The sequence below is a fragment of the Dama dama genome, chromosome 33 (assembly GCF_033118175.1).
Source record: "Dama dama isolate Ldn47 chromosome 33, ASM3311817v1, whole genome shotgun sequence".
Lineage (NCBI taxonomy): Eukaryota > Metazoa > Chordata > Mammalia > Artiodactyla > Cervidae > Dama > Dama dama.
Genome location: NC_083713.1, coordinates 34,276,140 through 34,303,906, shown reverse-complemented (window position 1 = coordinate 34,303,906; position 27,767 = coordinate 34,276,140). Strand labels below are relative to the sequence as shown.

At 38.2% G+C, this 27,767-nt stretch overlaps 1 protein-coding gene across 5 annotated transcripts in view; it reads right to left on the bottom strand.

Annotated features, from left to right (window-relative positions):
* Positions 1-16,862: 16,862 nt before the first annotated feature.
* Positions 16,863-27,767, bottom strand: part of COBLL1 (cordon-bleu WH2 repeat protein like 1) — a 164,923-nt gene continuing 154,018 nt past the window's right edge. For 4 of the 5 annotated variants that reach the window (XM_061135175.1, XM_061135178.1, XM_061135179.1 and 1 more), the window contains 3 exons: positions 24,853-26,735; positions 22,869-23,045; positions 16,863-18,145 (listed from right to left, as the gene is read on the bottom strand). In XM_061135175.1, the coding sequence (XP_060991158.1) occupies positions 18,059-18,145; positions 22,869-23,045; positions 24,853-26,735 (2,147 nt within the window). In that variant the 3' untranslated portion in view covers positions 16,863-18,058. The remainder of the gene's footprint in view (positions 18,146-22,868; positions 23,046-24,852; positions 26,736-27,767) is intronic. The other variant, XM_061135176.1, reaches the window with a different exon arrangement.

The window sequence follows — 27,767 nt, the reverse complement described above, 5'->3', positions numbered from 1 at the left end:
AGATATATTATTTTTTGTTGAATGTAGCAAATAGGATACCATTTAAATATTTAAGAGAAATCTTGGTTATGAAAGTATGTTCAAAATTTAAGGACGATTGACATTCAAGCAACGACAACTTATTTGAAATAGGATTTCTTTCAGTTTTTCAGCTGGGAAGTCCCTTTATATCTTTTAATGGTACTCTTCTCACTTAGAAACAAAAATGCAAAAAAACACCCAAATTTGGATAATAGCATCAGCTAGCTAGATATAACTGATCTAGCAGATGTAGCTAAAACTCACTGGTGATTTACGGTGTCACTTTACCTTTGAATTCAATTCCCATTCAGTAGGACTAGGAAGAGCCCAAGAAATAAGGCCATTCAGTTTATTTAGCATAAATTTAGCCACTTATAGAGACAGCATCAGAAAGTTAAAATTCTGCACATCTCCTTAAAAGATGACATTGAAAATTCTGGCTTCACAAATTCTGTGACGAAAAACCTATCCTGGGAAATTAACTCTTGGCCTCCTCCTTCAGTCTTCCTTTGTTTTGGCCTTCTGTGTTTCCACCAAGAATGCTAGCAACACTTAGCCCTGTTTCTTGTTCCTTCTGATGCTCCTGCTGTGATTCCAGGACCAGAATGCCATTGCTAACTTCTGAATTTCTATGGTTGTCTGCATCCAGCAGATTAACATAAATGTGTAGGTATGTCACCTTTCTGCTCAAAAACTTCAGAAGATTAGAGGATAAATTTGAAACTCTTCACCTGGATCTAGACTTCCTAAACATGCTTTCATGTTTTAACATTAATAAATTATAGGTTTGCTTTTATTAAACCAATTTATTTTCACCCCGAACCTGCCATCTAATTCTTAACAAGCTATGTAATACTAATAACCTACCTGTGTCCTCCTTGTCTACCCTAATCTTACCCTTTTCCTCTCTCTCAGAGCTAACCACAGTCCTAAATTTGGTGTTTGTCATGCCTCATTCTTAAAATGTTTTAGCATATATAAATAATCTTCAGTTTTATAAAAGGTTATCATGCTCTAGTTTGCCTTCTATGGCTTGCTTCAAACTGTTGTCCTCAACATTTGGTTACTAAGACTCATCTGTGTTGCTGCATGTCTTACGGTTGGTTAGTTTTCACTTTTGTATAATATTAGGTTGCAAATATATCACGATTAGCTTTGATCCCACCCCTCCTTGTTTTCTGTTTTGCTGTTACCAAAGTGTGCCAAGTGTATTGCGGACATTCTTGCACATGTCTCCTGGAAAGCATTCCTACTTTGGTTTCTCTTGGGTGTGTGCCTAAGGGTGAAATTGTTGAGTTTTAGGTTGTACCAATAAGGGTCCGGCAGGAACAAGGTCAAATTGTGTAATTGAGGAAAGTTAAATAAAGGAACTATTATGGGATGATGAAGCATGCTAGCTCTAGCAAGGGCAGGGAGCCATGGCCATCCCGTCCCTGAAGAGGAAGGGAGAGGGAGGAATTACTGGAACCCGAAGAGGGCAGCTGCAGCTGTAGGAAGGGATTACCCAACAGAGCTCTAGCTTTTCGTAGAACTCCACCAATCAACAGCTTGGCAGAGAGGGAGCTGATCTCACTAAAAACCCTGACCTCACTCTCAACCCGTCCCTTCAGTGTTTGGCAGAGTCTCTCTTAGCTCAACCCAACTCAACCAGAATGCCAGGGAACCCATTGACTAAAGTCTCTAAAGGTCAGCTTGCAAAAACAGCAAGGTTTTGCCTTTTCATATTCGCAGGGTTCTCAAGGCAAGAATTCTGAAGTGGTTTACCATTCCCTTCTCCAGTGGACCACGCTTGTCAGAACTCTACACCATGACCGTCTGTCTTGAGTGGCCCTGCATGGCATATAGCTTCAATAAGTTACATAAGGCTGTGATCCATGTGGTCATTTTGGTTTGCTTTCTCTGATTGTAGTTTTCATTTTGGAGGCTGATGCAATTATAGTTCTTACTTCTTCTCTTTGCCCTCTGATGGATGAGGATAAGAGGACTGTGAATGTTTCCTGATGGGAGAGACAAGCTGTGGGGAAAAACTCTTGCTCTGGTGGGCAGGACTATGCTCAGTAAATATTTAATCCAGTTTTCTGCTGATGGGTGGGGCTGTGCTCCCTTCCTGTTTGTTGTTTGTCCTGAGGTGGCCCAGTCCTAGAGTCTACAGGCTCTATGGTGGGGCTAAAGGTGACCCCCAAAAGGACTTATGCCAACATGGGCCTCCCAGTACTGCTGCTTCCAGGGCCCGTATCCCTTCAGCAGGCCACTACCAACCCACATCTCTGCAGGAGGCCCTCAGATACTTGCAGGCAGGTCTGGTTCAGTCTCTTGTGGGGTCTCTGCTCCTTTCCAGCGGTTCCTGGTGCACATTAGGTTTTGTTTGTGCCTCCCAGGAGTATCTGTTTACCCTAGTCCCTGTGGATGTTCTGTAATCAAATTCACTGACCTTCAAAGTTGGATTCTCTGGGTATTCCCAGTTCCTTTGCTGGATCCTCAGGTCAAGAAATCTGACGTGGGGCCTAGAGCCTTTGCAACAGTACAAGAAACTTCTTTGCTAGTATTGTTCTTCAGTTTGTGGGTCACCCTCACAGTGCATATGTGATTGAATTTTAATGTAATTGCACCTCTATCATTTGTTGCAACTTCTCCTTTGTCCTTGGAGTCTGTGAGTTGAGTCTGTTTGTATTTTGTAGATAGATTCATTTGTGTCATATTTTTGATTCCACATTAAGTGATATCATATGGTATTTGTCTTTCTCTTTCTGACTTAACTTCACTTACTATGATAATCTCTAGTTATATCATCTTGCTACAAATGACATCATTCATTTTATGACTGAGTAATATTCCATTGTATGTATGTACCACATCTTTCTTTATCCATTCATCTGTCAGTAGACACTTGGGTTGTTTTCATGTTTTGGGCTCTTGTGAATAGTGTGGTTATGACCATAGGGGTATATATATCTTTTTCAATTATACTTTTGTCTGGATATACACCCGGGAATGGGATTACTGGATCCTAGAGTCATTCTCTATTTATTTTGAAAATATCAGTGAAGTCAAACTGACCTGTTGTATCATTTAGGATCTCTGTTGCTTTATGGATTTTCTGTCTAGAAAAATCTGTCCATTGATGTGAGTGAAGTGTAAAAGTCTCCTACTACTATTGTATTTCTATCAACTTCTCCCTTTAGCTCTGTTAGTTTTTAATGTATTTGGGTGCTCATATATCAGGTAGCTATATTTTTGATGTACTTGTGGGAGGAGATGAGCTCCATGTTCTACCCCTCTGCCATCTTCATCATGCTCCCTCTTGAATTTTATTTTCCTTATTTCTATCCTCTGTCTCACAGATAATGCTATATTTAATCAAATCTTGAAGTGTATCTTTTTTAGTTAAGACTTAACAATAAAACTGTTCAATAAACTTTGCTAGTAGCTAGTTGCTTTTGCCAAATTAATACTTGTATCACAACATCTCCTCTGACTTGCCTAAAATTCTTCATTGGTGAAAGGGAAACAAATGACTACAAATTAAACTCCTTCCCAACTTGTGCATAGTGCAGCTGTACACTATTATGGGAGTATCTCAGTAACTTGTTCCCCAAATTTATATTATGAATAATTTCAAACATGTAGGAAATTTTGAATATTCATATGTAATTATAACCCAGATACCCCCATTAGCTTTATCAGTCATTATAATGATTATCATATGACTGATGCTGAGGTTAATGAGGACATTAGCAGAATATCTTTTTTATTTTATTTTGTATTGAACAAAAGTGTCTTTAAATTCGATAATGCTTTTAAACAGTTTTCCAAAACAGTTTTCAAAAGTTTCACACACATAATTTCATATACTCTCAGAATATCCCTTTTTTTTTCACTATATTGTCTTTCCACCCTTTTTACTCCCTCCTACTAGTAACTGCTGCTGCAGCTGCCGCTAAGTCACTTCAGTCGTGTCCAACTCCTGCGACCCCATAGACGGCAGCCCACCAGGCTCCACCATCCCTGGGATTCTCCAGGCAAGAACACTGGAGTGGGTTGCCATTTCCTTCTCTCAGTGCATGAAAATGAAGTTGCTCAGTCATGTCCAACTCAGCGACCCCATGGACTGCAGCCCACCAGGCTCCTCCGTCCATGGGATTTTCCAGGCAAGAGTGCTGGAGTGGGTTGCCATTGCCTTCTCTGCCTAGTAATGACTAGTTTGTTTTATATATCTGTGTATCTGAGTCTGTCTCTTTTTTGTTATATTCACTAATTTGCTAATTTGTGTTTTTAGATTCCACGTGGAAGTGATATTTTACTCCACTTTTCTTTTTCCATTTGACATTTCACTTAGCATAATGCCCTCCAAGTCCATCCATGCATCCATGTTGCTGCAGATGGCAAAATTTTATTATTTGATTTTTATGTGGCATTCCACATCTCCTTTATTCATTGTCTGTTGCTGGATACAGGTTGCTTCACACGTCTTGGCAATTGTAAATAATGCTGTGAATATAAACATGAACATTGTTATTGTTGCTGCTGCTAAGTCGTGGACTCTTTGTGACCCCGTGGACTGTAGCTCTCCAGGCTCCTCTGTCCGTGGGATTTCCCAGTCAAGAATACTGGAGTGGCTTGCCATTTCCTTCTCCAGGGGATCTTCCCAACCCAGGGGTCGAACCTGCGTCTCTTGCATTGGCAGGCAGGTTCTTTACCACTGAGCCACCAGGGAATGTTGATATGAACATTGAGGTGTGAAGGTGAGGTGTTCACCAATGTGAACATTGAGGTGCTTGTATCTTTTCAAACGTGTCTTTTTTTTTTTAGGATACATACCATGGAGTGAAATTGTTGGGTAGTATGGTAGTTCTGTTTGTGGTTTTGTGATAAACCTCCATACTGTTTTCCACAGTGGCTACACAAATTATATTACCACTAACAGTGTATGAGGATTATCCTTTTTAAACATTTCTTTTTTATTTTTTTAAATTTTTAAAATTTTTTTTATTTTTTTCAATTATTTATATTAGTTGGAGGCTAATTACTTTACAGTATTGTAGTGGTTTTTGCCATACATTGATATGAATCAGCCATTTAATTCTTATTTTGTATTAGAATATGGTTGATTTGTTAATTTCAGGTGTATAGCAAATTGACTCGGTTGTCCATGTGTAAATATCCATCTTTTTTTCAGACTTTTCCCATATAGTTTATTACAAAATATTGAGTAGCATTTCCTACACTATACATTAGGTGCTTGTTGACTATCTGTTTTATATATGGTAGTGTGTGTGTGTATGTTAATCCCAGACACCTAATTTATTCCTCCTTCCACCTTTCCACTTTGGTAACCATAAATTTGTTTTCAAAGTGTGTGTGTCTGTTTTGATTTTATAAATAAGTTCATTTGTGTATTTTTTTTTTTAGATTCCATGTATAAGTGATATTATATGATACTTGTCTTTTCTCTGTCTCTTACTTCACTTAGTGTGATAATCTCTGGATCCATTCGTGTTGCTACAATGGCATAATTTCATTCTTTTTACAGCTGAGTAATGTTCCATGGTACATATGCCACATCTTTAACTACTCCTCTGTCAATAGACATTTAACTTGTCTCTACATCTTGACTGTTATAAATAGTACTACAATGAACATTGGTGTGCATGTATCATTTTGAATTAAGATTTCTCTGCATATATGCCCATTAGTAGTGATTGCTGGGTCATATGATAGTTTTACTTTTTATAGTGGCTACCAGTTACTTTCTGTCTACCAGTGTAGGAGGATTACCTTTTCTCCACCCCTTCTCCTGCATTTACTGTTTGTAGACTTTTTGAAAATGAACATTAACTACTGTGAGATGATAATTCATTGTAGTTTTGATTTACATTTCTCTAATGATTAGTGATGTTGAGCATCTTTTCATGTGTTTTTTTGCCATCTGTATGTCTTCTGTGGAGAAATGCCTATTTAGATCTTCTGCTGAATTTTGATTGGGTTTTGTTTTTTGATATAGAGATATATGAATTGTTTTTATATTTTGGGAATTAATCCCTTGTCAGTTGCTCCACTTGCAAATATTTTCTTTCATTCTGTGATTTGTCTTTTTGTTTATGATTTCCTTTGCTTTAAAAGCTTTTAAGTTTAATTAAGTACATTCGTTTATTTTTATTTTTATTACTCCAGGAGGTGGATATTGCTGCAGTTTATGTCAGAGTGTTCTGCTTATGTTTTCCTCTAATAGTATTATATTATTAGATCTTACATTTAGGTCTTTAATCCATTTTGAGTTTATTTTTATGTACAGAGTTAGAAAATATTCTAGTTTCTGTACTTTCTAGACTTGGATGACTGTTTCTTTCCCAGGTTAGGAGAGTTTTCAGCCATTATGTCTTCAGATATGTTCTCTATGTTCTTTCTCTCTCTTGTCTTTCTGGGACTTCTAGAATGCAAACATTAGTGCACTCGATGTTTTCCCAGAGGTCTTTTAAGCTGTGCTCACTTGTTTTCATTTTCTTTTCTTTCTTCTATTCGAAGGCAGTGATTTCCACTACTCAGTTTTTCAGCTCATTGAAAGGTTCCTCTGTATCATTTGGTCTACGGTTGATTCCTTCTAGTGCACTTTTCATTGAAATTACTGTGTCTTTTCATCTGCCTATGTGTTAGTTGTTCAGTCGTATCTGACTTTTTGTGACCCTATGGACTGTAGCCTGCCAGCCTCCTCTGTCCATGGGATTTTCTAGGCAAGAATACTGGAGTGGACTGCCATTTCCTTCACCAGAGGATCTTCCTGACCCAGGGATTGAACCCGAGTCTCCTGCGTTGCAGGCAGATTCTCTAACGTCTGAGCCACCAAGGAGGCCCATTTCATCTGCCTAGTTGTTTCTTCAGTTCAGTTCACTCACTCAGTCATGTCCGACTCTTTGCGACCCCATGGGCTACAGAATGCCAGGCCTCCCTGTCCATCACCAACTCCCGGAGTTTACTCAAACCCATGTCCATTGAGTCGGTGATGCCATCCAACCATCTCATCCTCTGTTGTCCCCTTCTCCTCCTGCCTTCAATCTTTCCCAGTATCAGGGTTTTTTCAAATGAGTCGACACTTCATATCAGGTGGCCAAAGTATTAGAGTTTCAGCTTCAACATTAGTCCTTCCAATGAATATTCAGGACTGATTTCCTTAGGATGGACTAGTCTGATCTCCTTGCAGTCCAAGGGACTCTCAAGAGTCTTCTCCAACACCACAGTTCAAAAGCATCAGTTCTTTGGCACTCAGCTTTCTTTATACTCCAACTCTCACATCCATACATGACTACTGGAAAAACCATAGCCTTGACTAGATGGACTATGTTGGCAAAGTAATGTCTCTGCTTTTTAATATGCTGTCTAGGTTGGTCATAAATTTTCTTCCAAGGAATAAGCATCTTTTAATTTCATGGCTGCAGTCACCATCTGCAGTGATTTTGGAGCCCCCAAAAATAAAGTCTGACACTGTTTCCACTGTTTCCCCATCTACTTGCCATGAAGTGATGGGACCAGATTCTATGATCTTAGTTTACTGAATGTTGACCTTTAAGCCAACTTTTTCACTCTCCTCTTTCACTTTCATCAAGAGGCTATTTAGTTCCTCTTTGCTTTCTGCCATAAGGGTGGTGTCATCTGCATATCTGAGGTTATTGATATTTCTCCTGGCAATCTTGATTCCAGCTTCTGCTTCCTCCAGCCCAGTGTTTCTCATGATGTACTCTGCATATAAGTTAAATAAGCAGGGTGACAATATACAGCCTTGATGTACTCCTTTTCCTATTTGGAACCAGTCTGTTGTATCATGTCTAGTTCTAACTATTGCTTCCTGACCTGCATACAGATTTCTCAAGAGGCAAGTCAGGTGGTCTGGTATTCCCATTTCTTGAAGAATTTTCCACAGTTTATTGTGATCCACACAGTCAAAGGCTTTGTCACAGTCAATAAAGCAGAAGTAGATGATTTTCTGGAACTCCCTTGCTTTTTTGATGATCCAGAGGATGTTGGCAATTTGAACTCTGGTTCCTTTGCCTTTTCTAAAACCAACTTGGACATCTGGAAGTTCACAGTTCGCATATTATTGAAGCCTGGCGTGGAAAATTTTGAGCATTACTTTACTAGTGTGTGAGATTAGTGCAATTGTGTCATAGTTTGAGCATTATTTGTCATTGCCTTTCTTTGGGATTGGAATGAAAACTGACCTTTTCCAGTCCTGTGGCCCCTGCTGAGTTTTCCAAATTTGCTGGCATATTGAGTGCAGCACTTTCACAGCAAGATCTTTCAGGATTTGAAATAGCTCAACTGGAATTCCATTACCTCCACTAGCTTTGTTCATAGTAATGCTTCCTAAGGCCCACTTGACTTTGCATTCCAGAATGTCTGGCTCTAGGTGAGTGATCACACCATCGTGATTATCTGGGTCATGAAGGTCTTTTTGTACAGTTCTTCTGTGTATTCTTGCCACCTCTTCTTAATATCTTCTGCTTCTGTTAGGTCGATACCATTTCTGTCCTTTATTGAGCCCATCTTTGCATGAAATATTCCCTTGGTACCTCTAATTTTCTTGAAGACATCTCTAGTCTTTCCCATTCTGTTGTTTTCCTCTATTTCTTTGCACTGATCACTGAGGAAGGCTTTCTTATCTTTCCTTGCTACTAACTCTGCATTCAGATGGGTATATCTTTCCTTTTCTCCTTCATTTTTTGCTTCTCTTCTTTTCACAGCTATTTGTAAGGCCTCCTCAGACAGCCTTTTTGCTTTTTTGCATTTCTTTTTCTTGGGGATAGTCTTGCTCCCTGTCTCCTGTATAGTGTCACAAACCTCGTCCATAGTTCATCAGGCTCTCTGTTTATCAGATGTAGTCCCTTAAATCTATTTCTCACTTCCACTGTATAATTGTTAAGGATTTAAGTCATACCTGAATGGTCTAGTGATTTCCCCCCTTTCTTCAATTTAAGTCTGAATTTGTCAATAAGAAGTTCATGATCTGAGTCAGCTCTTGGTCTTGTTTTTGCTGACTGTATAGAGCTTCTCCATCTTTGGCTGCAAAGAATATAATCAGTCTGATTTTGGTGTTGACCGTCTGGTGATGTCCATGTGTAGAGCCTTCTCTTGTGTTTTTGGAAGAGGGTGTTTGCTATGACCAGTGCCTTCTCTTGGCAAAATTCTATTAGCCTTTGCCCTGCTTCATTTTGTACTCCAAGGCCAGATATGCCTGTTACTGGAGGTGTTTCTTGACTTGCTACTCTTGCATTCCAGTCCCCTGTAATAAAAAGAACATCTTTTTCAGGTGTTGGTTCTAGAAGGTCTTGTAGGTATTCATAGAACTGTTCAACTTCAGGTTCTTCAGCATTACTGGTCAGGGCATTGACTTGGATTTTCGTGATATTGAATGGTTTGCCTTGGAAACGAACAGAGATCATTCTATCGTTTTTGAGATTGCATCCAAGTACTGCATTTCGGACTCGTTTTTGACTATGATGGCTACTCCATTTCTTCTAGGGGATTCTTGCCCACAGTAGTAGATATAATGGTTATCTGAGTTAAATTCACCCATTCCAGTCCATTTTAGTTCATTGATTCCTAAAATGTTGATGTTCACTCTTGCCATCTCCTGTTTGACCACTCCCTATTTGTTTTGATTCATGGACCTAACATTCCAGATTCCTATGCAATATTGCTCTTTATAGCATCGGACCTTGCTTCCACTACCAGTCACATCTACAACTGGGTGTTGTTTTTGCTGAGAAAATGTGGTCCACTGGAGAAGGGAATGGCAAACCACTTCTGCATTCTTGCCTTGAGAACCCCATGAACAGTATGAAAAGGGAAAAAGATAGGACATACCTGAGTTAAAATAACTAAGTTTCTTAGTTATTTCTAACTCTTTGTTTAAAAACGTCTAACTTCTTGCCCTGTGGATCCATTCTTCTCCCAAATTCTTTGATCATCTCTATTATCATTACTCTGAACTCTTTTTCAGGTAGACTGCCTATCTCCACTTTACTTAGTTCTTCCTCTGGAGTGTTTTCTGGTTCCTTTGTCTAAAACGTGTTCCTCTGCAGCCCTATTTTGCCTGCATTGCTATTGGTATTTTCATGTATGTGTCATTTTGGCTATGTTTCTCAGCCTGGGAGAAGTGGCCTCCTGTGGGAGATGTTCTGTGTGTTCTAGCAGCCCACTCCCCTCTCATCACCTAAGCTATGTGTTCTAGGGGTTTCATCTCAGAGGGCTGCATGGGTTCTTTTGTGACAGGCTGATTATGTTAGTGGTCTGGTAAGCTTGACTGGCCCATGGCGCAGTTGATTGCCATGTACTGCTTCATGCAGACACTGCTGGTTAGTGGGGCCGAGTCATGCAACAGCAGGCTGAAGAACCCTGGGAATCCCAGGCTAGTGCTGGCTCGATAGGGTGTGGAATCAGGGTTCAAAAGACTCAAGAGCTGTTGCCTGCTCACTGGAGAGTGAAGCCAGATCATGGGGTTAGCACTGGACTAATGCTGGCACAACCAGGTCCTATAGTCTCCAGGGCTCCTGGAGCTGGTGTCAGATCACTGGGAGGAGGAGGGACTGTTCCTGACACCTTGGGTATGGGGTTCTGGGTGTCCTGAAGCTTGTGTTGGCCTACTAGTGGGTAGGACTGGGGTCCCAGGGGAAGGGCTGGCCTTCTCTAGGCTGGCTGGGTCTGTGGGCTTCAAGATTATGGTTTTCTTATGTCTGGTGTCTGCCCTCTGGTTGAGGCTGGTCTAGACACTAGTGCATGCTTCTTGGAGGCAGTGCTGATGCCTCCCCACTGTGGAGTTGAGTTGGGTTTTAGTCCTCTGATGGGCAGGGTCACATTAGAGGGATGTGTAGAGGTGACCTGAGCTCAAGAAGTCTTTAGGCAGACTGCCTGCTGATAGACATGGTGTTTCCCTGCCCACTTAGTTGTTTGGTTTGAGGTGTCCTAGGGTACAAGCCTAGAGGCTGTTGGGTGGGGTCGGATCTTGGCACTGTAAACTAGAGGGAGGGTCCCAAGACGGCTCCCAGCGGGCTGCCCCAGTTCCGAAGCTGAATGTCCCCGAGGTGAGCCATAACTACCCTCCACCTCCCTGGGACACTCTCCAAGACCCACCTTTAGATCTGGCCCAAGAGAAAGTGAAAGTGTTAGTCGATCAGTTGTGTCTGACTCTGCCACCGCATGGACTGCAGCCTACCAAACTCCACTGTCCATGCAATTCTCCAGGCAAAAATACCAGAGTGGGTTGCCATTCCCTTCTCTAGGGGATCTTCCTGACCCAGGAATCAAACCTGAGTCTCCTGTGTTGCAGACTGACTCTTTACCGTCTGAGCCACCAGGAAAGCCCAGGCTCCTATCAAATTACTGCTTTTGCTCCCGGTCCCAGTGCACATGAAATTTTGTCAGCACCCTTTATGAGTGAAGTCTCTCTTGCCCCTAGTCCTGTGGGGCTCCTGAAATTAAGCCCTACTGGCCTTCAAAGCTGAATGCAATGAGAACTTGTCTTCCTAATGCAGGAGGCCAACGCTTGAGAGCCTGACATGGGGCTCAACTCTCATTCCTGTAGAAGGATCTTTGCAATATAATTATTCTCCAGCTTGTGGGTTACACACCCAGGGGTATGGAACTGGATTGTATCATGAGTCTGCTCCTCCTACCTGTCTCATTGCCTTCTTATGTCTTTAATCATAGAAGGTCTCTGGTATTTTTCATTGATCATTGTTCTGCAAATAGTTATGATTTTGATGGACTTGTGAGAAGAGGTAAGCTCACTGTCTTTCTACTCTGCCATCTTGGCCAATCTCTAGAAGAATTTTGGGAGTATATTATTTCCTGATGACTTAGAAGGTATCTAAAGTCCACCAACAGAAGTCATCCACAGGGTTTCTTCACTGTGAACTATTCAATGAAACTTTTCCTATCTACCATATGAGGGTTTCTCTGATGGTGAATTATCAAAGAGAATAAAGGTTGAGTCGCTCTTCCACAAGGTCACTTTCCAGTTTCCTGACTCGGCTGGGCCTGCTCTCTCCTTTCCCCACATGTGGGATGCTACATATCCTTCTTCTAGACTTTCATGAAATAGTAGGGTTGCCAGATTTGGCAAAGAAAAATATAGGCTGTCCAGTTAAATTTAAATTTCAGATCAGTGATTAATTTTTTAGTATATCTCCCAAAGAGTTCATGGGACATACCTAGACTTAAAAGTAATTCATTGTTTATCATTGAAATTCGTATTTAGCTGGGAAATCTTTATTTTATCTGGCAACTGTATAAAAAACAAATCCAAAGAGTTTCTAAGAGGGTTGTGGATCTCTTTGATATTGGATCTCTCGTTCTCCCAGTTCTGAAGATAAATTGAGAGGTGAAAAAGGGAAAGAAAATATTTCTGTACCACCAGTAATAAGGAATTTTTAAGTTAGAATGATTCTTTGAGCTAGCTGGGAGCTAAAGAGAGATTCAGAGGTATATTTTTGATGGATTTAGTAAATAGTCTGTGGAACTCTGGGGGAAATAGGGCATGTGAATCTGAACCAATTGAATGAATTTATATTTTGGGTTGCAGTCATATGCATATTTGTTTAAAAGGATGTATTGAATCTATTGCCACATTAATGCTATATAACCACCAACCGTGGAACCTTGGTTGCTCACACACCAGGGGCAGCTCTGTGGCCCTGCTAATCTTGATTGAACTTGCTCATGTCTAGGGCTCTGACTGTTAAATGCTGTAGACTGACCTCAGTTGGGAGCACTGCTGTCGGCATCGCTCATCCTTTATTTAAGGACCACTCAGCCAACCCAGAGATGTCTCTCACAGAAGCATTTCAGGAACTGGGAGAGCAAGCAAAAACACGCACCCTTGGATATCTGGTCTCAGAACTGGCACTGTGTCATTTTCATCTCATTCTATTAGTCCCGAAACCTATTTCTCTGGGTGGGGAAAAGGGCCGTGTCTCTTTAGTGAAAGGAAGTGCAAAGTCACATGGCAAAAGGTGTAGATACAGGTGCAGTAAAGAATCGGTTCCATCACTGCCATCTACCACAAGGAGTGGGTAGGAACATAAGGGGATCAGTTGGGAGGTAAAGAAATTCCTTGACTTGAAAACTATAAGTTTGGAATTCTAGCACTTTTGCTTCAAGATGAGTAATTTGTGAGGCATCCAAATGAATTTCTCCAGTTTGTGGAAGCAGAAATGCCAACAGTTCTACGCAAATTGTCAGAATGTTTCACAATTTCTCTTGAAGTACCTGTCAGAAAATTCTTTTGAGAGAGCACATGGTGGCATTTTTTCTTGCCATAAACAAAATGTATCTATCCATATGAAGAGTCTGAGGTGTTAAGGAAGAAAACTTGCAGGAAGGTGGTAACATTTAAGAGAAAAGCAAGACCAACTGAAGGTCTGGAACAAGTCAGTCCCTAAACAAGTGTCCCTTGAAATCTAGCACCAGATTCTCCATCATTTGCACAGTTTGGCCACAGGAAAGAGCAGACTGGAAATGAGATGTGGGATTCGGCCACCTGTCTGGTTGTGTGACCTTTGTAAAGTAGCAATTTCTTTGTGTACTTTTTTGTTCCATATGTGGATCAAATAATATAAAAGTTCTGTGTAAACTCAAACACCACATAAATTAGCTATTTTTACATAAAATATCATCTAAGAAAAACATTCTATCCATGGAAATCTTCACCGTGACCCCTAATTGCAAGTTCCCTTTTCTTTGAAGACATTTATGACAATCAATGAATAGTAAAAAATGATGAGTTTCTTAAATCTTGTGTTTTTTGTCTCTACTAGTAGTGGGTAAGAAATGAACTGGCACTAGACAAATAATTGTATCAACTGCAATTCTTTTAAGTTTCAAGGACAAGCAACATTAGGTTTCAGGAGAATGACTGGTCTCATTCAAGGACTTGGACCAACTAGCAGCGGTGGATTCTGGTGTCTCAAGCCAAAGCCAGATCTGATCTTAAAATGAGAGGGAAGGTCACTCTTCAGGAGGATGGGAAATAGATTAGATTATTAGATAAATAATACCTGTTCACTAATAGTAGTATTTAACATAGGTAGTTTTAGCTCCTCTGGAGAAGGGATAAGCTACCCATTCCAGTATTCTTGGACTTCCCTTGTGGCACAGCTGGTAAAGAATCCGCCTACAGTGCTGGAGACCTGGGTTCAGTCCCTGGGTTGGGAAGATTCCCTGGAGAAGGGAAAGGCTACCCACTCCAGTATTCTAGGCTGGAGAATTCCATGGACTCTATAGTCCATGGGGTGGCAAAGACTTGGACATGACTGAGCGACTTTCACTTCACTTTACAACCATCACCATGAGGTAAGTTTATTAATTCAATTTTTCAAAGGTAAAGAGGCACAGATAAAATAATTTTCCCAAACCCCATGATTGATAAATGGCAGACATATGATTTGAACCCAAGTATCTTGACTCTTGACAGAACTGTGTACCACAGCAAGAAACAATAGGAGAACAGCAAACTGAGACATGATAGGGTAGATCTGTATGTGCAAATGGAAAAGCTCTTCCAGAACATTGCTGGTACAAAGGGAAGGTGCTAAATAGTATTAAATCTTAAAAACAACACTAACAAAAACAAACTCTGTAAAAATACAAAAGCCCAAAACAAACCTATATATTGGATATAAATATATCTACATATAGGAATTCATATCAAAACATTAACGTTGGTTATCACTGAAGAGGGGAGTGGGATGCTGCAGACAGAAAAGAGGGTATCTCAGTTCACACCCTATAATTTACATAGAATCTGAATAACTTAAAAATATGCATTGTAAAGAAATAAACTGGTAGAAAATTAAAAGCAAAATACTTAGATGCCCAAAATTAAAGATGAAAATTTAAAGTTGCTTCTAAAAATATGTATTATAAAGAAATAATGTGATGGAGGGAAAAAGGAAAAAGCAAAATGCCTAGATGCCAAAAATCAAATATGAAAATTGAAAGTTCTGAATCACTCCTGCATCTTCATTTTGTCGTCACTTAAGGATATGGATAGTTTTCACTAGTTTTCACATCCTTTCCCAATTGGGGAGAGAATGTAGCACATGCTTTTCTCAAAAATAGTGTGGATAAGGGAACTTTTTCAGAATATGTGTATTCATGGTTCATATATATCCCCCTAAGTCCTGTGTGATCTTTAAAAAATATCCTAATTACAAACTATTTCAAGTATGCTAAAATCTGGAGTAAAACTTGTTTTCAAACCAGTTTGTAAAAGAAATGACTATAAATGCAATTGATTCTTCCTATAAATTTCCCCAATCCAGTCTTCATTGCTTGATTCCCACTAGCAAACATGTATTCTATTTTTTCTGTATTTATAGCCATAATACATAGTATCACTTTGCATTTTTTTTATTTTATATAACTGGCTTCATAAAACAAGTATTGTTCCACAACTTTTCTTCCTCATTATTTTTGAGATGTATCCATGTTGATATGCATAACAACTATTCATTTTGACTGTTGTATAGAAATCTACTGTATGTAGATTATCAGTGTTGACTGCCAGTTAGAACTCATTTCTGCTGCTTATGCCTAAGGCTGCCATGAACATTTTTATGTCTCAAGCACACACATAGCACTTCTTAGATGGAGCTAGTGTTAAAGAACCTGTGTGTCAATGCAGGAGACATAAGAGATGCGGGTTCGATCCCTAGGTTGGGAAGATCCCCTGGAGGAGGGTGTGGCAACCTACTCCAATATTCTTGCCTGGAGAATCCCATGGACAGAGGAGCCTGGTGGGCTGCAGTCCATAGGGTTGCAAAGAATCGGACATGACTGAGCAACTTGGCATGCACCCAAGCACACACATAAGTACTTCCTTAAGGTAACATGGCAAGAGATCTTTAATTTTATTAAATATTGCACATTTGATGGTTGTGCCAGTTTACTTTGCCACCAACAGTTAAAAAAAAGTCTTTATTACTTCATTGTCCTTGACAATACTTGCTATTTTGAAACTTACATTTTGGGTGTAATGTGGTACACTTCCTTTGGTTTGTAACTTGTGTTTCCTTGATTATTAGTGCAGAGTATTTTTTCCATATGTTTATTAGCCTTTCAGATTTCCTCTTGTAAGAAATACCTTTGTTTTCAGCATGTGCGTATTTCTACTGGGTAGTAGTTTCATGAATCTTAGAGATTTTTACATTTTTATAAATTAATCCTTCTATACAATAAACACTTTGTGGGTTATTTTTTCACTTTTATAGTACTTAATGTACATATACATTTTAATATTTATAAATGTATCTCTCTTATGACTGTGCCTTTGTCTTATTTAAATAATTTTCCTATTCTGAGGTCTGAAAAATGTTGAATATATTCATTTAAGTTTTAAAATCTTAATCTCAAAACTTTAACTCAAATATATTTGTTCATAGTTTGAGGTACAAATCCAAATTTATTGTTTTCCAAGAGGATAATCAAACACAATTTTTCAAAAAAGTCACTCCTTTCCCTATTGGTTTATAATGATGTAACAGGTTTCCATATATGTAGGTCTCTTCAAGTCTGATTCAAGGTAATAGCAGCAGTATTTAACTTAATGTGTACTTTCACTGTGTCAGAAACTCTGCCAAGCATGTTATGCATTTTGAAGTTAGAATGTGTGGGCTTATATACACTAGTTATGGTGGTGGTAGTGGTTTTTGGATTTGAACATGTGGGCTTATGTATACTAGAGAGCCCTGATAAATGTACGGTCTCAGTATAATGTTTACTGGCTGGTGGAGATGAAATCAGGTGAAGTGTAGAAATATCTGATTGACACACACTACATTTAAAAAAGCATCCCAAATATGTAACTTGCTTTTATTAAACAGGGGAAAAATCAACATATTTTCCAAAGAGGCAGATATCCCAGTAACTAACATAATATCAGTTTGTTTGACAAGGCATTTAGAATAAGCAAGCAATTAAACTCTTCAGGTAGGAACCAGGACATCAACAAGCTCCAGACCCCAGAATCGTTATAAGCCAACAAGTTAGGCATTGTTTTGCTTAACAATTTTAGCTTTAATGTAAATATATATTATTTAGAATATTAGCTTCTGAACTACATAATGACTTTATCACTTTAATTAAAACCAGGATTTCTGAAACCTCCAAGTAATCTTTAAAGTTTTCCAATATGGACATAAACTAACCCCTATTCTTCTCTACATATCGAATTTGAAATAACTGTCACAATATATCAACATTTTCACAGGAAGATTTTTAAGGCTTCTGGCACATAAAATGTGTAAAATCTGTGTGACAATAATGTTATAATTATATACAGAAAATATTTAAAATTCTTCTTGAGCAATTTAAGTTCTAAAGATGAAAAAACGTAAGTGTCCATGTTAATAAAATATTAAAATACTATGAGCTTTTCCATAAACTTGACACTGATTTTGTAATTACATAAACAATGTGCAAGATAAGACCTGCACACTAAGTGATTCATCATTGAAATTAACTGTTGAACTGAATATACTTATTGATATCATTAGTTTTCTAGATCAAACTTTCAGCACAAACAGGCTTTAATATAACTTAAAAACATTTCCAATTAAACTAACATTGAGGCAGCAAATGTCAGATCTATGTTTGCCTAGCTATTTAGGTGTCACATAAATAAGTCTATGAATCCTAATTTATCCATTTGTCTAAGTCACCATTGTAGGTAATGTATTAATAAGTGAAAAATAAGTGAAATCAACAAAAAGTGACTATTTCTCATTTGAAAAAATGAGTTATCAACACCTTGTCTTAAAGTTCTAAAGCAGCATATTCAGTTCTTAAGGCAAAAAAGGCCAAACTTATTATTATAAATTATAAATTCTGGTAATTCTTCTTTTGGCATTAAAAGTCACAGCACAAATTCTTATGCTTTAATAGATAATATATTAGTGTATATCTGAATATACATTTGCTAACATTCTCCATCAGTATGAAGTTGTTCTGTGCAGTAAAGGTGGTGAAGTGCGGCATGGCAGGGCAACATTTAACAGTTACCCGGGGCATCAAGGGACATAGAACGGCTGAGTCTTGATTTTCCATTCACATATATTGTATTTGGTTGAACTGTAACCTAAGAGAAAGAAACACACTTTGCAGCCATCAATGTAAAACTGGACAGCTGTCTAATTTTGAATTTTCATCAATTACCAACATTTCAATTTCTGCTTAATTGTAAATACTAACATTTAATGTTATTCAATAAATTTCAAATAATCCAGAATAAATGTTCATTCTACCATGAAATTAAAAATTAGTTATTTCCACAACAAACAAGTTAAATAATCCATTAACACATCTTAGTCTTTACAAAATTACCAAATCAACTCAAAGGACAAGAGCATAAACAGACTGCAGGCCAAGCTGTTAAAGCGCATTTTTAGCTAGATTAATTCTGGTTCCCTCAAAGTACCTTGGAGAATGTAGAAAAACATAGTGAATCCCACAGAGCAATGAATTCTGTAATTTTCATATTGATGATATTAACTTGAAGTTACTCTCTCCCAGGTACCCCTTATTTATAAGAAAAAATAGCTTTGGTTTTTAAAAATGCCTTCATTTGAAGGGCTAAAAATGTCAAACCTGTGACTGTTTTGCCAAAACTGCAAATACATTCCTAAGTTCCAAAATTCTATGGCAGAGTTTCCTATTTACAAGCTGTAAGTAAATAAAAAACACTAAAACAAAATTTCCTAAATAGCTTGAAATTCCGACATTATTTATAAGAATGTAGAAGAAAATTATCTGGATTCTACATAGTAAGCAGGTATAGTATTTTAAAATATTCCATGTAAAATATAACAATATTTTAAGAAAAATGATTTATCTCTTGATTATAATTTGACTAGCTTAGCTTCCTTACCAAACATTATCCTCTTCTCCCAAGCAGAGAACTGAAGTACAAAAGGCCAGATTCTGCCTAGCAACAGAGTAAGTGAGTGGCAAGGAGAATAAAATTGGCAAATTTAGCTGGCTTTGGTTTCCCGGTGCTTCATTTCTTGCCTTTTACTAAACAAAGATAAGTAATCCAAACGAATCAATTTTCTTGACTACCTTAGGAACCCAGGAGGGAGTAGAATGGTTGACCACCATCCACCTGAAACAGAACAGCTAAGGAAAAAAAGTTGCCACCAGAGGAAGATCACTTGTCTGCATCCTTTTCAGTACTCATGTGGGATTACTTTCCAGGTACAGCCAACAGACAGGTAATGACTTTTTGCTATGCGGTCTTGGGCTGAAAAATCTGTGTGTGAGGGGTTATTTTTGTAATTCTTGCCAAAACTGCAGTTCTCACATTCTTTGTAAAGTAAAAGAAACTTTGGTTTAAGCATTTAAAAAAGATACAGATGGTTTTAAATATCTACAAGTAAAGATGCTCATTGTAACATCATTTATAGGGTAAAAAACTAGAATCCAGTTAAATGTCTACCAACAAGGAGCAAATAAGCTATGGTTCTTTCACACAAATTCTGTGTAGTCTTTTTTTTTTTGGCTGCACTGTAAAGCTTCTGGGAGTAGGAAATGGCAACCCATTCTTGTATTCTTGCCTGGGAAATCCCATGGACAGAGGAGTCTGGCAGGCTACAGTTCATAGGGTCACAAAGAATCCAACACGACTGAGCAACTGAGCACAAAAACACATATATATGTCTTAACATCAAACACATTTTATAAAATACTGTGCTGGATGTAGTAATGCTTTATATGAAGACAAGACAAATCACCATGATTATATGCAGGTTGAGATAGGGGTAAGGTATAGGAAAAAAAAAAGCCTTCAGAAACATGAAAATTCATGACTACATTTACACTAGAGCTATCAACTGGATAATTGTTCTAATGTGAACCAACTATATAATGAAGGTTAATTGCTCAAGTATGAACAAGACCATAAGGCAGGTTGGTACCTGGAATTAAAGTGAACATTTGGTGCCAAAATACAGGCGCACACAGAGCCAACTTTCTGATGAACAGTCTAAACCCACTGTCAAAATCACTGGAGATTTTGTTTGGCACCATAACTGTTGTTCTATAAAAGAAATGTTAGAATTTAAAACAAACCAAGAGAAATGTTCAGAACAGCACAGAAATATGGGACTTAAGCATAAGAAAGAAATTAGCGTAAGAAAGGAAAAAAGCGTAAGAAATTAGAGCCTTGTGTCTATCTCTACCACCTTCTGCAATTTTTTGAAATATAATACGTGTACAGAGATGTGCATTGAACAGCGCAATGAAAACAGACATATATGTAGCTCACCACCCAGGTCAAGAGAAAGAATACCTCCAGCTCCCTCCTGATCTTGTTTTTATTTAAAATTTTGACTTTATCATGGATTTCTGCATTAATTTTTATATTTAAAAATACTGCATTAAGATATATTTATCTTGAAAAAAAGAAAATACAGTATTTATCCTGATTACTAATTTTTTTGGTTCCCTCTTAAATTGTGTTCCAGTCTTGCTCCAATAAACTTCTAACAACCCTTTTTCTTCCCCTTTGGAAGTAACCCTATTGTGATTTTTGTAATTACTTCCCAACTTTTAGGAATAATTGCCACCTATGCATGTATCACTATATAATTTAGTTTTTCATGCCATCAACTTTACACATATCTTTTATTTATGTCTCTATCTACATTGTTATCTTTAGTATATCTTATCCAATTTATTGCCATTTGATAGTCCATACTTTAAATATACCACTATTTATTCTACCATTTTTGGATATTAAGGTTATATGTATTTGGAGCTATTACAAACAATATTCTTGAGTCTTGGCACATAGAAACACATTTTTAGCATATATAACTAGAAGTGAAGATGTTAATCATGGCAGATAGATATCATAAACTCCACTAGACCCCGTGTCTGTCTTTAGAGGAAGAAAAAGGATTAAGTAAGGGATTTTCATTAAACAGAATTTAGGAGCTGGCACTGTAGAGTCAGAGCTATCAAAACCTCCTACTGAAAGAGATAAAATTTAGATTCAATAGAACCTAAAGTAATGAGTAATAAATAGGATACAATTATAGGATCATCATTTAGGGCCTGCTTTCTGTGTTGATTCACATCCAGCTCGTTCTGGAAGCAATGAGAGCTTTATCTGTGAAGAGACTGCCAAATCAGGGCCCATAACACACCAAGTATACAGCTGCCTGCCTGTATGATTTTGTTGGCCTAAAAGGCATTTCCAACTTAATGCACTATTTTTTGCAATTAGTTCATTGAAACTGATTATTAATAGCACATCCACTGACTTAACACAAAGATACTGCAGTTATTTTCTGTTCTGCCGTGAGCCTGAGGAACCACTGTTGTCAGTCCCTGGCTCTGAACACCCAGAAGGCAGAGGCTTCATTTGACTCAGTTTTGTATCCTCAGTATCTAGTACAGTGTTTGGTATTTTTCTGTTTTTAAAAAATGCTTATCAAATTTACTGAATTGAGAACTTTGAAACTCTATCCTTAATTTACAAGAGTAGAAATAGGATTAGAAAATAGAATTATTTTCATGAATGAGAATGTATAATTTACAGGAACATATTTCCCCCCAAAAGTATAAATGTCATGACCTATGAAATACCAATTTCAATATTCCTTTTTTGCTGCTGTTGTTTGCTGCCTGGGACCTAAACTCAAATTCTACAAATAATCTACGAAATTCAGACCTACCCCCCTGAATTATTCCTTTGTGTATCCTCCACTCCTGACAGCACACGATATTTTGCCTTCTCGCCATGTGTGCCCCGATGGGAATGCTAAGTCCTCTGGGCAAATGGCAGTCACTCAGGGCTCCACTGAAACCCACTAGGAAGCTGACTGACACGAATGCCTCCCCCCTTTTTCTATCTTTGCAGCATTCCTGTTCCTTCGCAAATTTCATTTTTGTTGAGTTCAGTGATTTGCTCAACAAGTCTCTTACTCTTCTCTAAATAGCTTCTAAAATGATTAGAAAAGCACTTCACAAAATGAAATGCCTAGGGAGTCAGTGAAATAATGAGTACTTTTCTTGTCTTGGTGTTGAGGAACTTGCAACCAAGATGACTAAGGGAAGAACAAGAAAGACATTTAGGGAGACTGCAGCCTCTGGGAAGTCCAAGTCATGATGCCAGGCTGAAGGCTTCACTACATCCTGTTTCAGAGGATGAGGGTGACAAAGAGGAAACTCATCTGTAAAAACTCCCTGTGATGCTTTCTGGTGTTTACCTGAGAACAGAGTGAATCACCTTGCTCTCTCACATGTCAGTAGAAGCTAGACTCTGGCAGTGCATTATTAAAACTTGAATTTCTGCATTAGGTCTCATCTAAATTCCCTAGATTTCCCCTACATTTTTTTTAGTTTAGCCTGTAAAACTCCTCCCCCTTAACCAGCCAATCAGTATGGTAGTAACTGATTACTATAGGAGCCAGGGCTGAAAACTTGCAGGCTCTTACAATAGCGCAGCTTTTCTGGAGTAAAGGAGGGATTTTCTTTCCAAAAGACTCTTTCTTGCTGTGCTAACACAGTTTCTTAAATAAGAGTCCAGGGCACTTTCTATATATAGTTATATAATAATGAGCAAAATTTGCTTTCTGCACCTGGCCCATGTTTTGGAAAATAGACCTGACATAGTTTTAAGGATGTGTAACACTCTGGGCTCTCTCAGCTTATACTTCAAAAATGACCCTGACATAAAGGAGGAACTTCTGGCATCTTCCCTATTCAGATTTAAAAGCCAGAAAACAATTTCCCCTAAGTATTAGTTTGACAGTGTTGAAAATAAACCCAGTGTCACCCATCTGATAAAGAAAACTTACCCTTTTCAATTTGGCAGCAGCCTCTCCAGAACGAATTGCAGTCAGCAAACTCTGTCGGATCTGTTCTGGGTCAGAGCTTTGGAATGTCGAAGAACTTTGTCTCTTAAGAGTGAACGACCGGCAGTCAGTTGGAGATGGTATTTGAGGATTCTGTTCATTATGTGCAGAGTTATTTTCCTATAAAAATAAATGTGAAAGTTATATGAATACTAGGTGAAGAATGGGCCAATGTTCAAAACACTTTCATCATCAAATAGCTCTTTAAGAACCCCCATTTGCTACACTGGTGTTTTAAACTGTTTCCTCATCCACTGAGTTATCTCTGATGTCAGGCTCAGCTGGAAGATAAGGGCCTTACTTTCCCTCATTTTGAACTCAGGAGGCTAAGGAAGAAAAATGATATGTCTCTTTGTTTCACAAATGCAGTGGTAATTTTACTGTCCTTGGGTAAATGAAATAATGATTTCTCCAATAGAGTTGGTTAGAAGAGACAAAGTAATAATAAAAATCCACAGACTTAAAAAACCAAAAACAAACCCATTTTCATAGTTCCAATATATTAGTATTATGAAGTTATTTTTGATGGTACAAATGGACATATATTGGCAATTTCATACTGGTTGAACCTAACACATCTAATGAAGGAGTATTAATGACTATGTAACAGCTTATTTTATCTTTCTGGAAGTCACTGGGACAAAGTGATGCCCTTTGTTTTATTTTTCCCATGAGACTGAAAATAAATATTAGAAATTTAAGAATCAAAATTTTAATTAAACTTCTTAGAAAGGAATATTTAGTAACTGATTTCACTGGCAACTGTATTCAAACAATCTTAAAAATGTCTTTTTCAAACTGCCAAATAAATATCTTTATAAAAGATGAGTTAAACAGAACTCAGGCAGTGGCTCGGAAACTGTATTATCTAAATCAAGCTTCTGTTGTTTAGAAATGGTATTCCATTCCAAGAAAAAAAACACATGCTTTGCTCCCAAGTAAAGAATTAATCTCTAGATCATATATCTCTTCCTGATATGATATCAAAGTAATAAACATAAATGAAAAATATAAAGAAATATTTTTCAAGGTAAATATTGCTTTAAATTATGGAAAAATCTTTACTTGGCAACATGGTTAATGTTCTGTTACTCTGGGAGTGTTTGAAAAAATAGCATAAAAATACTTCTGGAACTGTCATACAAATATGAAAGTATTCTTTAAACACTATCAGAAAAAGTACACAATGTATTTTTTTTAAATTGCATGGGGATTATCATAATTCATACTGTGAATTGCATCCTCTGACTCTACTACTTGAATCTAGCAAATTATATCATTTAGTTGATCCAACATGAAGTCAACAAATTCTCCTTTTTGTACATCACTAAGGTTAGATGGTGGTTAAGTGATATTTTGGTCAACATACATATAACTGGAAAGTTGACACTGAATTAACAAAATGGGAAATTTCGAAAATCACATATTTAAACTGATTTTAATTTAAATTATATATAACAGTATTTGGTTGAGTGTATATGATAGAAAGTGCAGAGCTGAGATATGTTTATTTTATCTAGTCTTTGATACTGCTTATGCTTTTATATAATTAAAACAATTTATTTTGCTATTATGGAGAACTGAAGAAAATAAAATAAACGAGAACATCCAGAAAAGTTTTCAACTTGAGAAAAGCAAAATACAGAAAACTAGTCAGAACTATAGTACACTATACAAATGTATGAGCAAGGAAACTTTAAATATGTGCTAAGGAGGTGATTATATAATGACCTTATAGTAATATCTGATTAAATTATATGAATTATAATGACTGAGAGTAAATAATCAGATTCTATGTATTACTACTCATTTTTCCTCCCTACAGCATCTTCATTGTAGATTATGAATTAAGTAACACACATGGTTGTTAAACCCACTTAAGTCATGTTGTATAAGAATCCCCTATTTTAGAAAAGGTCACATTTACCTCATCACTCACACCTAGTTGTGGCATGTTCCCAAATGTATTTACAGAAGGGATCTTCCCTTTCTCTGCATCAGTTGGAGTTCCGGCAGAGGCACCCTTGACCTCCTCACTGCATGACTCTGCAGGGCTTTTGCTGAAAGACTGTGACCGTTTCACCACAGCGAGGGCAAACGGTGAAGGAGCAGAGCTGGAGTATGGTCGTGGGGCACCAAAAGTTTTCAGAGTTTTCAGATTTAGTGTTGCTAACTGACTCTTGGGAAGAGGAACAGGTTTGGAGGCCACAGGAGGAGGGAGAGAGGCCAAGGGAAGAGGGGGAAGGGGAGAGGCCACGGGAAGGGGGGGAAGGGGAGAGGCCACGGGAGGAGTGGGGAGGGGAGAGGCCACGGGAGGAGTGGGGAGGGGAGAGGCCACGGGAGGAGGGGAAGAGGCCACGGGAGGAGGGGAGAGGGGAGAGGTCACGGGAGGAGGGGGGAGGGGAGAGGCCACGGGGGGAGGGGGGAGGGGAGAGGTCACGGGAGGAGTGGGGAGTGGAGAGGCCACGGGAGAAGGGGGAGAGGCCACGGGGGTAGGGGGAGGAGGCGGCGGAGAGGCCACAGGAGGAGGAAAGGTTTCAGTAGGCTTCTGGTTGCTGTCATCATCAGTGTTTTGAACGTGTGGCTGTGGAAAAGATTGAATAGTTTTACTTAAGGGAGAAAGAGCTGGCTCTGGAGGAGGTATTGTATCCCTTTCCACCTCTTTCTTTATTAATTCCTTTGGAGTAGGATTAGAGGCAGCATGAACACTCTTGGCGGCTGCAGATGACACATAGTGATCTGAAACTCTTTTTTGCATCTGCAAGAAAAAAGCACTTGGTTTGGAGTGGGGATTTGAAACCCGCGATTTAAATTTTGATTCCAAAATATTGTTTATATCTTCCAATTTTGGCGCAAAAGGAGCTGTGCCAGTGTCACTCATCATTCTGGGAGGTTTCAGAGGATTCACCACTCTGCTGCGGGTAAAGCTCTCGTCACTTTGCATCTGATGCTCTGTTCTCAGGGTAGGCTTTGATTTCAGGTCTGCTTGTGACTCCTTTGGGCTTTCAGAAATGACAAGATCTTCTGTTTGGATTGTAGTTTCTTTCACATTCTCATAAGTGTCCCTTTTCCCTAAAGTGTATATCTCCTGATCACTTTTATACCCTATGGTTTCCGATTCCCAATCTTTTGATATTTCTAGGGATCGGGGAGGCACTATTTTATAAGTAGTCATCCCAATTTTGGGTATGTACTCTCTTGTAATTTCATTTGAAGGTTTTGGTTTGGGATTATAATCTTGTCTGTAAAATGGATAATTCTTTACATAAGAAGCTGTTGAATTTTTATCAGTTCCGTCTATAGGAGACAAAAGATTGTCACTACCATGTGCACAAGTTGGATCTTTTATGGTGAATTGCTCTTCGGTATGTACAACAAGGGGGCTCTGACTCCTGAATTCTCCTGAGATATCTATAGACTCTTGTGGGCTTAAAGATGAGCGTTGAGTTGATTTGTTGTTACTTGAAGTTTGCACACTTTCATCAACTTTGACGTCAGACAAATTCTGATCTTGCTGATCCCCATCAAAACTGTCACAGGAAGGGATTGTCTGAATTGCTGCATCTTGCATTTTTGTCTTTTCTGCACTGGGTTGAATCAGGTTTTGATCTGGTGCTGATGAAACAGTAAGATGATTTTCTTTGTAATGTCTAGCAGTATCAGTTTTATATGCCTGATAATTTGATAGTCTGTCAACTTCTGTGTCCACATTGTTATTTTGGGCAACATCTGCTACATTGATTTCTGTTCTCACTCCATTTTTCATATTTTCTGTGTTTGTTGGAATGACAATTATTTCATGTTGATCTACTGAGAGAAAAAATATAAAGTATATGAAAAAAATAGAAAAGTGCAAGTTTTCAGTACCCACCCTCCCCCAAAGTGAACAGGTTGATTTGAATTCTACAGATAAATATTCAGCTCACCAGTTATACAGTAATTATACAGGTAATGGCATACAGAGAAAGTGGCATGGACTTTGGGATCATAGAGACCTGAGTCAGGAATCCAAGTTGACTAATTACAATCTGTATAGGTCACATCATGTTACTCACCCCATTTGAGCCTCAGATGTCAAAAACAAAACTATGTATTATATATCACTTATGTAACATGTTTATTAGGATACTGTATTACCCAAAACAAGTACTCATAGAAGATAGCTATGATTTTAAGTAAAGACCATATCTCAGTCATTGTTAAGAATGACAAAAAGACACTGACAAATTAAAAAAAAATGTTTTTGTTCTGTTTTTTCCATTCTGATTCTGTCTTTTCTATAATCCCTAGTATATTTATATTTCATACTTAGCGTTTGTTAGGATTGCTTCCCTTTTAACGTTATCAGTTTTATGACAGACCACAAAACCTTACCTTTAAGAGCTGAAAGAAAAACAACCTAAGTTCATTGTCTTACTAATTAGGTGTCCTTGCTAAATAATTTTAGAGGATTTTGTTTTCGGTCACAATATGGGTGGTTTCAACTACACTGAAAACAACCAGGTGGGTTTTTATTTTTTTCTCTGTGAGAAAAGATAATTTTTCTTGTGTCAGAATCCAGGTAGAGAAAACAAACTTCCCTCTCCCAACACTACTTTCCTCTTCATTTTAATTCAGACCTCCTGAAAACAAAAATCATTTGCCAGTGTCTAGGTTAACAAGGCAAGAGTTGCCAGCCAACAACATGATGGCAAAGAGTTGGAATGAGGCATCTAGAAGGAAACAGAGGCTTATGAATGTGCACCATGTGTCTTGTACTGAGCCAAGTGATTTACATATACTGTGCTCCTCTAGTCATGCACCATGAAGAATCATTTCTTCCAAATCACCAGCTAGCCCTCT